At 43.2% G+C, this 14,794-nt stretch overlaps 1 protein-coding gene across 1 annotated transcript in view; it reads right to left on the bottom strand.

Annotated features, from left to right (window-relative positions):
- Positions 1 to 14,558, bottom strand: part of fhip1aa (FHF complex subunit HOOK interacting protein 1Aa) — a 29,016-nt gene extending 14,458 nt beyond the window's left edge. The window contains exons 1-2 of the mRNA XM_071923381.2: positions 14,315 to 14,558; positions 2,585 to 2,799 (exon numbers count right to left, since the gene is read on the bottom strand). Coding sequence (XP_071779482.2) covers positions 2,585 to 2,692 — 108 coding nt within the window. The 5' untranslated portion in view covers positions 2,693 to 2,799; positions 14,315 to 14,558. The remainder of the gene's footprint in view (positions 1 to 2,584; positions 2,800 to 14,314) is intronic.
- Positions 14,559 to 14,794: the final 236 nt, after the last annotated feature.

Here is a 14,794-nt window from a genome sequence, read left to right as displayed (position 1 = left end):
GTGAGGGATGGGAGGGTGGCCAAATGGTAGATGTGAGGGAAGAGCGGTGATGTCACGCTGAAGTGAATACATCAGTCAATATATTCCTCCGCTGATGGGTAATGTCTTGATATAACAGATTGGTCCAGGTCGCCAAACAGGACTACGCTCATCAACTTGACAGATTTGTTAGGTGTCAAGTAGCATTAATAATGTATAACATGAAACAGTATTTGTGCAGAGCCACAGTGACAAGGAACAAACTGCCCAGAATACATTATCTACAGTTAAAGGTTCTTGGCAGCCCCAGCAACAACCAGCTCACTTTGCATGTCACAACAAAAACACAATGAGCTCTGTGACGCCTGGAGAGGAGGAGATAAGCCATTAGACGGCAAATGAATATAAAGCTAATCTTCAAATGAAACAGGGAGAGCTTGTAATAGGGGGCAGGCCAGTGAACATGTTGCTCAGATTTCAAGGTTTTCCGAGCTGAAACCAAAGTCAAGAGTGTTCTTATCAAGCTACTGATTAACTAAGCGTGGAAATAAAACTCTGTAAGAGTAAAATTGCGCTGCCAATTTGCCTGAAGCAAAGGAGCTTTAATCTAGAACAGGGGATTCTCAATTTGATCTGTTTACAGTCAGTAGATGGGACCAGTCAGCTCCCTGTATTTTGGATTACAACAATGTGCATCCCAACTTCTAGGAAAACAAGTGAAAACTAGCAGAGTGCCAGTTAAATAAAACTTGACTTGAATAGTTAAGCTTGCCACATTGATTTTATGTACACTGGTTTTTATTTAATTTGTTGTTATGGTTAAAGCAAAACAAAGGGATAACAGCTAGAAGTAGAGGTAAAAAGAAAAAAATATTGCCAAAAGCCAAAAGTATCTGTGCACTATAGCAGATAGCAGAGCTTACATGTACTTGTCATTCTCTCCTTCTGATCACACATGTCCATACCTGTCCTAGATATGTTCCAAACTGAAATTATCTGAACTGGGTTCAAACATAGTTATCCTGCATACAAGCCAATCATGGTTGCCCATCATGAATAATTAAAACATTTCTTCTTCAGGCTGACGTTATGTCTTTGTAATTGTGTCTAAAGGAAATGTTTTAGACAACATTCAAACATTTTTGTGGCCGTATTGCCTGCTGCCTCCCAGTGATTTTTTGGGCACAGATGAGTTTCAAGAGGGACTTTCAAGTTTATTTGAACAGCGTATTTGTGCTTTCTTCACCTTTATTTAAAGTAGACAAGTGAAAGATTACGTACACGTTGTCAGGTGTGTGCGATTTAAAAAATAGCATGGTTTTGGGGTCAGTTTGATTTATATATGGGATAAACGTCTGAGCAGAAGAGACAGAAATTAAATACAGAAATAAACTACAAAACCCTCCACAGTCCTATGACAGGGCAAGGTTAGCCTTCTCCCCTGGTGACCCTACATCATATTCAGTGCTTAGCCTGTGACTGGGCTAGATAACTAATGTCTGGCCTGCTAACTTCACTTGCTACTACAAGTAGCTACTAGTTGTAAAAAGTAGTGTTTTTTTTGTTTTCTTTTTGTGTTGTCTATGGGTCTGTCTGTCTGCCTGTGCCTGCCAGTCTGTCTCTATGTGCAGCATGAGAGTAACAGCAACTCTTATTTGTCCAAGACAAATTTCTCTGAGACCAATAAAGACTATCTTATCTTATCTTTTCTTATCTTACCTTACAAGACATTAAATCTTAAAAGAATAAGCTCACTTACAATGGAGTACATCAACATAATTATGAAAACCTACAAACATTTTAATGTAAACACCAAACAAACAATGTGCACCTTGCTACAATAACTTTAACCATAAAAACATATAAAACAAACTAGTGTTGTAGAATCAATCCTCTTTCCTTCTCAAGAAACCGGGGAACTTGATACAACTCTGCTGGCTCCGAACACGCTTCCACAACCAATTTAAATCACACAAAAAACTGAAATGGAAAAACGTTCCAAACAACTGCACTGATAATTCCCCAGAAAAGAAACAGTTACTGTCAGTTCAACGGGGGCTTATATTGAAGTTAACACATGCACATTTCAACACAGTGTAGAAAAAGGCGACTCCTGGCCAAACCACCACAACCCCTGATCTAGAAGTATAACGCAGTTGTGAGTTGCCTGTACACTTTTTTTTTACCCTAAATATCCGGCTCTATGTCACTGTACATTAAGGTTATTCATCCAACTGTGGGAGGGAGTCGGCCCAGCTGCCTGCCAGGCCCCACAGGGGTGAACAGGGGACACATGTTGGAGGAAAGAGCCAAGAGTCTGAAACAGTCAGCTCCACATAGCCAAGATTCCACTATCCGCGACCGCACTGGAGCTTAGCGCTGGGACAGTCATAGAGTGAACAGCCCGAGTCAGTTTCTGAATGTTCCCAGGGTTTGAGGTAGAAGTTTAGCAAAATTTGGGTCTTGATAAGAACGTCCTACACAGTCTTTGCGTGTGTTTATGTGGGGTTAGTGTAAAAGTGTTAAAGAACAGTTCAGTTGAGATTTGGAGAGCAGTATCCAAGATTTGTTGCGGATATTTGGAGTTCTGGCAGTTTCAGTTTACCTGAGCCCAGTGGTTCTTGAACACAATCATGCAGGTCTCTGGGTCCACCCCTTTCAAGACCAGAGACTGCCCATCTCGGTTTCCGTTGGCAACCATGGAGGCCATCATGGTGACCAGGTCATACGTGGGCTAAACCATGTCACAGGCGGGAGAGGGAGGAGAGTCCTCACTGCTCACTGGGTGCGGAGGAGGAGGAGGAATAATCACATGGGGATCTGAGGAGGCAGGAAAAGACACAAGCAGACATTATCATTTATCACAAAATGTTATTGCTTCAGCATATACAAAATAGCAGGATATGATGCTATGATATATGGTAATTGCATACTCTCTCTCTCTGTGTCCCTCTCTCCCTCTCTCTCTCTCTCTCTCTCTCTCAGCATGGCTAGACAGCAGCTATGACAGGCATGCAGGAAGGAGAACAATAACAGGCACAGTCAGATGACTCAGTAGAGGAGAGAGAGGGACACATTTCTTGTGGCACACACACACATACACACACGCTAGCTAGTCCTCAGCTCCGAGAGTTGCCTGCCACACTCTGGACTTTGGACTGAGTTGTCAAATTGCTTTTGGAATACCTCACGCCCCTGACATCACTTTCATTACAGAAGCATTTTTTGACATCAGAAGGTGAACGGCAACTGGGTGTGAACTATTCCGGCTGAATGTGGCGAGATAGGGGAAAAACATGAAGATTTGCTAGTCTCGTAGATCAGATAGGAACGGCATGTAAGCTACGCTGACTGGAGAAAATATCCTGAGAAAATATTTAACAACATTTCATGTCAGTGAGGTCTGCATTGCTCACATTGCTTGTCTGCATGAAAAATAAATAATGATTATTTTAGTTGGAAATAGCCAAGGGCAGCTTTGCAGATCTGTTCCAGCACTAAAGTTTACTTGTTAAACACTCACACACAAGGCACCGTGGAAATTTGGAAGGTGCCTACTTTTTCCCCAGAAGTGAACTGTGACTGTGAACTGTCGCAGAATACAGTGACAGACTTGGGGTAGAAATAGAAACGGGACCATTTGTTGTTGTCCTTGGAGAGTCCATTACTGGAGAGATTGTGACTGTTAAAACACTACAGAGGATTTCTTTGACAACATTGGGAACGGAAGGAGTGTAGAGCTTGCCAAACAGGCAAATGTGAATTGCTGTGGAACTGGAAAAAAAAAAAACATCTAGGCTGTATAGAATACTCTACTAAAACATGTCACACATAATTCCCCCGTCACTGGCCAGGTGTAGGCCAGCGCTTCAGGAAGAAGGATATTTAGATTCGCCTTATCTCCCTGGGTTTCCTGTGCTTGCAGACAGTGAATGGTCGTGATAACTATCATTCCAACGCAAAATGATGTCATTGGTCAAACGCCTGCATGCGAAGTGCAAACCCCTGGAAAATCACAGTCATGTTCCAGAGATCCTATCCATAAACAGACTTGACCTTGATGTATTCCTCCCCGTCCAACAATAGAGAATATATCAAACAAAACAAACTTCATAGCAACCCGCAATGTAGCCAAACAAAGACACCAGTGAGTTAGTTCCTTTAACGAGTCCAATTCTGTCTCAAAACATGAAAACAAAGTTAGGACAATATTCATCACTCACACACACACACTACGCAATACAGGAGGATATGGGCTGTGTCACCACGGGGGATCAACTGTAACACACGCAGCAGCTGCACACCACAATATCAAATTAGAGCTCCTGGTTCCTGCCCCTAAAACCGCCTCTTGACCAATCACGGCGCGCCCCTGCTTTTTGAATGAACTCTGCCCCAATAACACATGAAACTTCACAACCAACCACAGAGCTTGGGCTTAACAGGCACGCAGTCAAACTCCAAGTCAAGCTCTACACCGCTCACATCTGCTTTCAGTTAGAAGAGAGTGCCGGCTGGTTGGATTTTTTTTTTAGGAGGAATGTAAAGGGAAAGTGTGTCAGATTGGAATTCTTACCTACGCTGAATGAAGCATTATGTGCTGCCTGAAGCCTTTAAAACTGCTGAACGGCTAAGCGGACGGACGCAGACCTCATTCTTTGTCCCGTTTGTCACAGAAAAGGAGATGGAAGATGTCTCGAGAGCAGAGAGAGCAGCTGACACTGTGGAGCTGAATGTCAAGTGTGTGAGCGGTGAGGTATGGGAGGAAGTAACTGGACGTGAGTAAGGAGCTTAGAACGCCACTTGGATGGAGAGAGGAGGTTACAGCGAGGGGGGAGGAGAGACGGGCAGCAGAAGGGAGGGGGAGGGAGAGAGAGAGGAAAAGGCTAAGGGAGAGTCAACAGAAAAGGAGGGGATGGAAGGAAAATGACAGCTACAATGTTCACATCCATACAAAAATAAAGACTGATCTAACTGCAATATTTCTGAGGGAATACAACATCGACATCCTCTCTCTATCGTCATCATCCTTCGTGGAAGAATAACACCATTGTCCCCTCCAATTAGTGTTGTGATATAATTGGTGTCCCTTCGCAGCTATGAGAGGCCCAACACATTCCCCCAACACTATATGATTCCCCCGCTCCAACACCAGTACTGAGCCACCAAGGGAATCACGTCATGTGACACAGTAGTATAACTCTCGACATTTAATTTATACCGCTAAGTATGTACTGTACCTCACATGCTGTGTGTGCAGTACTGCTGGTGTATTTGCCAATAACAATTTTTAAAAAATGTGGGTTTCCTTTTATAATAGTGTGATGTAGTGTAGTGTGATGTAGTGGAGAGAGAGAGAGAGAGAGAGAGCTGTGTGCATGTGTGGGCGACATTGCTAAGAGGAGTCATCAAGCCCTCATGTCGTTGTTCAGGCTGTTTTTGAGCGTTTCCCTGAACCGATCCTGCAGTTAGTCCTCACATAAATCTTGCCATCACCTCAGTTTTGCTCCTTCACTCCCCCGGAAATCCAAAACAGCCCGTCTCAAAGGAGTCGGCAGTGTGTTTTTACACTGCGTTACTGAACCTGGGACACTGCAGCTACAGGGAGGTCGACCCACCCCCGCCGCCCCTTCACCGCAGTTGTGTTTGCACCAGTACAATATAGCACAGGTCAGCCGCCTATAGGATACTAATATTACAGATACTCTTGTTCTGGCTGGGAGGGATTTCAGTTGCCTGTACCCCTGTCTTAGATTTAATTCCCACTTCAATCTAGGCCTTTAGCCCAGTGATCACACAGATCTCTGAAGCCAACTGGAGCGGCTGTGTGTCTGATTGTAGCAGAACAACAGACTGCTAGATTAGCCTGATGCAAGCAGTGATTAGCCCCACTCAGACAACAATACACTGGCAACAACTGCCTTCCACTCACAAATATACAAGGAATATTAAGTTCCTCTGCACCAGCACATAACTGGTCCAGTTATCCTCTCTAGGAGCAATTTAATTAAAAAGAATATGGACATAAAGTCACACAGTCACCTTGTACAGTGTTAATAATCTAAACACATGACATGTTCAGTTATTTGGCTAATTCTAAATTTGCTTTTGGATTTAGCAACACAGACACCACAACTGAGACTAAGCACCAGAGCCTTATAATAAGCCTGTGATACAGTCCGGGGAAATAAGGGTGCGAAATATGCAAGTTTCCACCCAGCACAACAAGAACGACGCGTGTTTTTACAGAATGAAATGTGCTTGGCCAACTAAGCTAGCAAAGGCTTATTAAGAAAGTCATGACCCAGATCCTGCTCTCATTCACATACTGTTGTCAGATGCAGGGAGAGCCGACAGTAGCCCAGAAGACACACTGAGGATGGTGAAGAGCCAAAAGAGGAGATGCTCTACTTGCTCAAAATAACCCTAAATACAGTAGAGCCAGAAATAGGGCAGCCCTTTTTATAGAAAGATGATTATAAGCCAGAATATAGCAGGTTATTAAAAATACATCTTTTGTGTGTTTCTCTATGGGCTGGTGCTCAAATTGTCTTGTGGGTATGCAGTACTGTGTGTGTATATGTGTCTACACGAGTAAGGGTCTTGTCTGTTTACAGTCTGAAACTGCCTGCATACCAGTCTCTTCACTAAGTAAACCTTGCTGGATTCTCCTCAGCTTGGCAATTTCCAATTATCCAATTATGGCAATTTGGTAATTGCACAAATTTGTTGCTTCCATGTCTCCACAGGCCAGAAGCCAGAGAAACAAGTATCAAGGACATGGACATTTCTGTGGAAAGATGCAGTCAACTGCACCCTTTCTTCCCTGGACAAGAGGTGATGCTTCATGCGATTTCCCAAGGCCATATTTTTAAGAAACACACACACAAACATACACACACATACCAACCCTAATGAATCTTTATCACTGTATTGTTTTTTTCTAGATTTTTTCTCTTGTGTGACAGTTGGATCAGTTTCCTTCTTACCAGGCATGGCATCTCAGACACCAGTGAGCAGATGTTGAAGAAACGTGGAGAAATTATTCACCTCATCACTGTGTTTCATTTTTTAAATTACACTGATTGGCCCAGGGAAGGCGCTGCCATTACAGGTCAAACATGTTCACTGTTGCCATGTTCTGTTGGATCTATGGACCAGTGGGCTCGGATGTAATTTTGTACAGCAAAAGAAGCAGATTTTTTCTTTGTCCTGCCCCTTTTGAGTGCTGTCTATCAGTCAAATAACACAGCCCAGGTGTTCTTTGATATTGTGCCATGCTTGCAAGCTGCAAGTGCCTGCAAGCTCAGTGTCCTCTCTCAACAGTGACAGCTAACTCACTCATAACTACATTTCATGCAAAAATGCTATCGCTATCCAGAAGAAGAGATGAATAGGATAGGAAATAGGATGAATAACAAACAAAACAAACAACAAAGATGCCCTAAATAAAAACACATGGATGTGACAATAAAGTTTGTAAGGCCACATGGCTTTGAGGGATTATTTCCTGGCTGAGCCATCTCTTCCTGTGGCTGTCAGGTGATTGACAGGAAGCAGAGCGTAACGTACAGTAACACACACACTGATATGACAACACCACTCAGGCACAATGACATAACAGAACAGAAAGTCTGACAAAAAAACAAATTAAGGCTCCAAGTCTTGTGCACAAGTGAAGCATGCACCGTGACACAAATTGTAGCATGGTTTCTTTTCCCTTGCTATGTGCTGGGCTAAGAACGGCTCTGGCAGCATCTAGAGGCTCCGGCAGCTAAGCTCATCTCCTCCAGATTACAGCAAAAGTGTTTGGCTCATCATTGTGTACAAGGAATTAGACGAGAGCCTCGAGTTGTTCCAAACAATACCGTTTTTGCTGAAACATGTCAAATCTTTCCTGCGTTTCCAACTGCAAAGTGTAAGTACCGGCTTAAGTTATTATTTATTATTATTACTACACAGATATGGCAAGAAGTTGGAAGCTCTCCATTCTATTAATGCAGCATCACTTAGAAGGTTTTTCCTGGGTGGTGGTGTTACATAAAGAGCAAGACGCTCTTTTCTGCTCACTCCCCACTCCCAAGGTAAACATGATGAGAACACAAGACAAAATGGGCTTGGCTATCATGTTGCACCACCTTATTGTCCTCATTGTTCAACTGGTGTGTGTAGAGAGAGGCAAAGTAGCTTCAGAAGCATCGAAAGAGCACATGAAACCCCTGACAGGAGCAAACGGAGTAAAAAAAATAAAAAGGAAATGCTTTCCTATGGAGGTTTTGTCATCTTTTTCTGATCTGGTTTCTGGCATTGTGAGGTTTTCGACGTCCCAGGAGGTTTCACCCCTTAAGGCGTGGTCCGGACAAATAGCTCAAAAGCCAGCCACACCTCAAGTCACTTGGCTGCTGCAACTTGCAGTAGAGCGCAAACGCAGCATACATTACATCATCTTTCTTGCTGAACACGTTTTAAAACTCAAGGCCAGGGATTTGACATTTATGAACCAAAAGGTCTTACAAAACATCTTACAGTGACAATAATCAAGTTTAAGTATTTTAAGTAGCTCTTAACATTAACTATGCAAAAACACAGGCATTTGGATACAAGCTAGACCCTGTCCCTTTCTCATGTTGCCTTTTGTCTAGGGCTATGTGCTTGATAGATGCTAGATCATTACCTCCAGTAGTCGAGAGAAAAACGACTGTCCTCTGAGATACCATTTGTCCTGATCCAGCCTTACTAATGGGCTACTCCTCTCTTCTAAAGGTGGCACTCACAGAGGGGAAATTTACAGTGGCCAGGTGGTCACCATGGCAACCCAGTGACAGACAGGGCCATTAAAGTGATAGCAGCTGTTGAAATATTTAGAGCTACAGGTGAGGCCATTGAAGGGCCAGATAGCGCCTGGCATGGCTATTTATAGTCCTCACCATCCTCACCCAATCAACAACATAGTGGGAGGCAGAAAGCCATCCATATTCTTATCTACGTCTGCATTCCCTTTAGCCAGGGGGGCAGTGGCCACTTTGTTGGACCATCCATCTTCAGGGGAGGCAGGCTGAGATTGAATTCACGGTCAGAGACCTCTGGGGAATGACTTCAAATCTGGAGCCAACCAAATTTTAAATGGACATGACCGTGACCTGAAAAAAATGACCTGTTACTGGGTAAATCAGGTCATAGCTATGTTATGTGTAAAGACTAATAGAACTGATAGGGAGGTAAACTATATATATTCCTACAGAAAAATTAAAATGTTAAATTATGCTTAACTATTGTCATTTTCATTGCTAATTGGCCAATTTTTTCACTTCAAAAATAACTTGCGAAACAGCAGAGTGAATAATTAAACATTATTAAAGCCCATGATGGGCTCTTCCTAAAACAAAACCAAAGCAGCACAGGCCCAACAGGTGCTGAGTAATTACTGCAGAGGCTACAACTAGCTTATCAGATAAGACTGTGATTATGTAAGCAGATATAGTGCTGCAGCACTGCATTCTGTGGATATTAAAGCGCAGGCGAAGGCTAAGGGTGTTGGCTGGTGTGTTCAACCCATACTGGTTTTAGCCACAGGCTGTTCCTACCATGTTGCTCAGTGATCACGGGAGGAGACTCATTAACATGTCCAAACACACACACTAGCCTACTTTACCTGGGAGGGAAGAGGAGGAGGAGGAGGAGGAGGTGTGGAATGAAGGGAGCGACTGACTGGTATAATAGAAGGTCATCAAGCACAGGAGGAGTGCCAAACACCCTGCAGGGAAAACATTAATTTACTCATGCTATGATAAAATACACCGCTCCAAATACTGAGCCCTTAAAAGTAGATGAAGGCCAACAGAGGCCAACCAGAGGACACAAGAGCCCATATGCCACATTGTTGAGATCAAAGACATGTGGCCGGCTTAATATGTGCTGCAACTCTCTTTAGAGAAGGGGGAATACAGGTTCTAGCTCATTCTACACTGGAGAGATAAGGCGTGGGATGGGTTTTACTGTAGACAGGGACAGATGAAAAGCCACAATAGCAGAATAGAGAGGACTCAACTGCAGGTTCGGTGTCCGGCTTCCTGCCATTGATATTGGCAAAGTGAGATGTGATCCTTGACCTGTGTGTGCATGTGTCTATGTATGCCTCTCTGTGTCTGTGTGTGTTTGTGTGTGTGTATGTATTGATCTGTGTGTGGTGTGGCTGCCAAACACCACCCAGGGAGTAAGGTGTTACCTTGGATAACATTGTAGAACACCGCAGAAGAAGATCACAAAACCGCAGTCTCCATGTTTTTTTTTTTAAATTTATTTTCTAACATTATAACCAACAGTTTGCCAAATTTTGAGTAAGGGGTATCGTCGATTTTTCACTCTACAGTTTTTTTCACACTAAATTACTGCATTGTATGTACACAATGTGGACTGGTGAGATCACTCCACCTGGCTCTAGTCCTATTCCCAAAGGACAATAGACCACTGTTGGCGATAAGAGTGTGTTTAGTGTGGGTTTATCCTATCTCCATCTCCTGCTACTTCCTCTACAGCTCGTTTGCATCGTACCTCACCAGCTGATAAAAAGACAGTCGTGTTTGCGTAGGGGATGGAAGGAGGGGGTGGAGAGAGAGAGGATATGGCATATCTGTTAAGTTCAGAGACATTATCAAAGGCAAGAGATTGAACCATGCTGCAGCACCACACTCGTATCATGTAATTCGCCAATCAGATCATATTGTGAGACCAGAGACAGTGTTTTTGATATGAATAGGTGGTCTGTTATTGCGTACTTTAACTTTAGAGAAGCTATGAAACAAAGCAAACTCTCCAGGTGGATTTTTGTTTTTAAGTTAGCTCAGCAGATGCCAAAATGCCCGTCAGGCTCATCTGTCTCAAATATTTACCTGGGTGGAGACAATTGTGAGCCTGTGTTTTTTTTCTCTCCAGAGTAATCTTTAAGGCAAAATAGATGCAAATTCAGGTGCACGGCTTTACGTCAAAGTAGTGCATGTTTGCCTCTACAGCTAGTGGGTAATAATTACTACAGTTTTTGTCAATCACTGACTTTCAAAGACATACTGGTGGCTGCATTGTAACTTGTACATTCATTCTTCTACAGGCACTCCACAATAAAAGTGGTTAGACCAGATTTAATCAGTTTCATAATCCTCTAAAGAGATGCCTTTTGTAGACATGGAAGAGAGTGTGTGGGGGAAAAAAAAGGCAATTCTTTCTAAATATCACTCCAGTAAGTTGGCACATAGTCTAGCCAACACATGGGCCACTGCCAGAATCACATACAGAGGTTTGGAAGATTAACAAAATAATTTTGTTGAGCATGTACACACACATTCCTAAAGGGAAGTACTTGCTGATTGAAAATAACCTTCACAAATTCAAGATCCTGTTATAACACCCCCACACACACACACACACACACACAACGCTACATTCTATACAAACAATCAAAACGTGAAGAAACCACTTACAGCACCAAAAATACATCTACAACTCATATTTAACTGTCAATCATTGAATCTAGGGCATAATTTAAGAGGGAAAGAAGTCTCCAGTGAAATGAGCATGAATAAAATAAGCAGTGATGAGGTGATACGGGACACACAGGTAGCGCTGTGCTCTGGATTGAGCCTTTAACAAAGACAGCCAGCGGCCCGCACCACATGACTCCTTTGTTGTCAGTCACTTCAGGGTCGGTGTGGGGGCTCAGGGCCGGGCGGGGCGGGGGTAATCCCAAACACGGGATAAAGCTGAGCGGAGCGCTGAGTCCATGGTGGGAAAGGGAAAACAGGTTAGCACACACACACACACACATACACATATGCACAAACACATACACACACACACCTGCTGGCTTGGTGACTCTGGCACCTGTTCAACTCTTCCACTTACAAAGTTCCAACAATTTTCTGCCAATGTATGCTGTTCTCGACTGACCACCTTGCAGAGCTTTTGTTCCTTTACGCATCTCTTTTAGTTAACATATGCCCACATGTGTAAATTTGCACATGTGTGTGGCCAATGCAACTGTTCTGTGATCTTTCCAACATTTCTACATCTAATCTGATTGAGAGAGACCACAGTCGTAACTTATTTTGCTTTTGGCCTGCAAAGCTTGCAATCAGATACTGGTTGTCTGCCTGTTTCTTAAGTGAAAAAATATGATTAAAAGCAATTCTGATTTAAAACCGTGACTTTAAAAAAAAAACATGTCTTTTCTCAGCAGCACAACAGTGTTCAGTCATATTCTGTTCACTATGAGCAGCAGCTAGCCAGGTGAAACTAATGAGATCACTATCACATAATTTGTGACATAGAGCTATACATCTAATCACATCAGTATGACCATTATTCACAGTCTGGCGTGATACAGACTCACTACAACAGACATCTTGTGCATGCATAGCTTGGTTTCAGGTCAATAAAGTGAGCCAAACAGACGTTCCACTATATGAACATGGCTGCTCTGTGTACAATGGACCAACATCTGTCTCTAAGAGCTGGTTTTTAATGGTTTTGTCCCCTCTGAATATAATCAGTAATCGTACAGATGACTGATTAGCAACACATTTCTTCAAGTCCCATTCTTCATATCAAGTTCCAAACACTTGTTTCATAAAGTCTTAACTTGACTGGGTTTGCATTTTTACACCCTGTCAGTGTTTATGGTAAACCTACTTAACGTTTAACATGCCATTATGAGAAGTGGAACTTATGGTTGAGATTATGAGATGTAGCATCACTGCAGTCTCTGGTGTGAAATAGATTATGAGGCCGAGCCTGTTTCCAGTGTGTAACCAGCTGTGAACAATATAGATCAGACCATATAAATTTAGACAGCATCAGAGAGATTTCTTTTACAACATTTGTGATTAAGTACCCATCATGGTGAGCTCTGTAAAATCCAACTGACAACACAACCACAATGCACCACTTCCCCACATTCATCATAACCTCATGCTTTCACATCCTTTGCAATCGGGGCATTTAGGAAATACTGCCTAAGTGGGTATATTATATAAACCCATAACTCTTTACAGACCTGCTCTGCCATCCCTTCAAACCAGGTCAGCTCTGGTCAGTGTGCAAGAAAGAGCCACTGCTAATGTCCCAGGGGCCTGGACTTCAAAGAGCATCCACATAAGGACCGTTTTAAGACCAGCGCATTGTCCACAGCAGCCGCAAGTGATGATGGCATACGGATGTTTGTGCAGGATATGTCTCATAATAAGCCATAGACAGTTTAGGGGATCACCTTTGGGGTTAGGCTGGCTAAGAGAAAGTGGAAATTCAGATCGTGAGGCAATAAATAAGACAAATAGAGGATGAAGGAGCCCATCAGGCCAGGGAGAGAACCTGAGCAACACACAACAACAATAACTAGTTCTCAGCCTATTTTAGTCATTCATGCCTGACATCATCTCTCACCTAAAACTTGCCTGAAAAGGTGAGTTCACGTTAAGTTATTATGGATAACATTGATTTTGCAATATAAAATTGCCTCTGGAAAGGAACACCTGTATAGGAATGACACACACACATATACACAACAGTTTGTTAAATAAAAGATGACCAACCATGAAACATTGATGCTGTTTGTTGGAATCAAGTAACTCAATACCCCTATACCTTTCTTTCTTCTTCACCATGGAAATTTGAGTCCACAACTCGTTTCAACAATGGCCTACTTAGAAAAAGGGGAAGGGAAATCAATGTGCAGGTAGGCTGCACTACAGGCTTCTGCACAGCTATAAAATGAATTGATCTGGAGCTCACAACAACACCACGTGGGAACCGCAGATAAAACACATGCGGAGAAGTGACGTGAGGCGCCCCACCGAGACAGATAGACCGCAGGTGGTAAAAGTTTCGTCCATCTGAGGTGTTTTGTCTCAACCACAGGTGAGGAGACAACAGCGAAAGGAGTGATCAGAAAACTCATAATTGGCTATATTTTAGATTTACGTGGTGTTAACTTAAAGCGAATGCAATAATACTGAAATTAAACTAATCCGTATTTTACTGGGGACCCCCCAGAAACCCATCAAGGAGCCCTCTAGGTCCCCGGACGCTGAGTTTGGGAACCAAAGTGCTGCGCCCCCCCCCCCCCCCCCCCTCCCCTCCTCTCCTCTACCCCCATCCACCCACCCGCATATGTCAATCACAGCGTCCGCAACAACTGTCAAAGAAAATGAGCATGAAAACACACACCCACGGTCCGACAAAAACAGGACTGTCACGGTCAAATTGTGATTTTACAGGTAGGTAAAGCTGTGAACGAGGCCCGCTGTGTTTCCTTCTCTCTCTCTCTCTCTCTCTCTCTCTCTCTTACCGTATAGGACGGATCCTCTGATTGGAAAGAGCGCACACCAGTTTGAGCGACGTCCACCCAGTTCACCAGCTTTCCACAAACACCACCGCAGTAGATCCTCTCGGAAAGAACCGGCTCACTCTTTTCCACCGGTTACAGCTCCATAATGTTGCTTTGAATAAGAAGACACTGAGGCGTTGTTATGTGTTACCAAGCTACTCAACCTGGACCGTAGCGAACATAGGTGAAGCCGCACTAATCCCCATTGAAACGCTCCTCCCCTTATGCCGGAGCAGTCCGATGACAGCACACAGTCAAGTCCTCAGTGGAGGAGTTGTTACTTGTGGAGGATGATGCATGTGTGTAATTTGATTTTCCCTTGCGAAAAAAAAGTATGCTATTCCTATAATTAACTTGAAGATGTCACTGTGTATATATATCACAGCAAAACTACAGCTAAATCACTATAGGAATATTATAGAAAAATATAAAGATACCATA

The sequence above is a fragment of the Centroberyx gerrardi genome, chromosome 3, assembly GCF_048128805.1.
Source record: "Centroberyx gerrardi isolate f3 chromosome 3, fCenGer3.hap1.cur.20231027, whole genome shotgun sequence".
Lineage (NCBI taxonomy): Eukaryota > Metazoa > Chordata > Actinopteri > Beryciformes > Berycidae > Centroberyx > Centroberyx gerrardi.
Note: the sequence above shows the minus strand (reverse complement) of the source record. Positions and strands in the feature narration are given on the sequence as shown.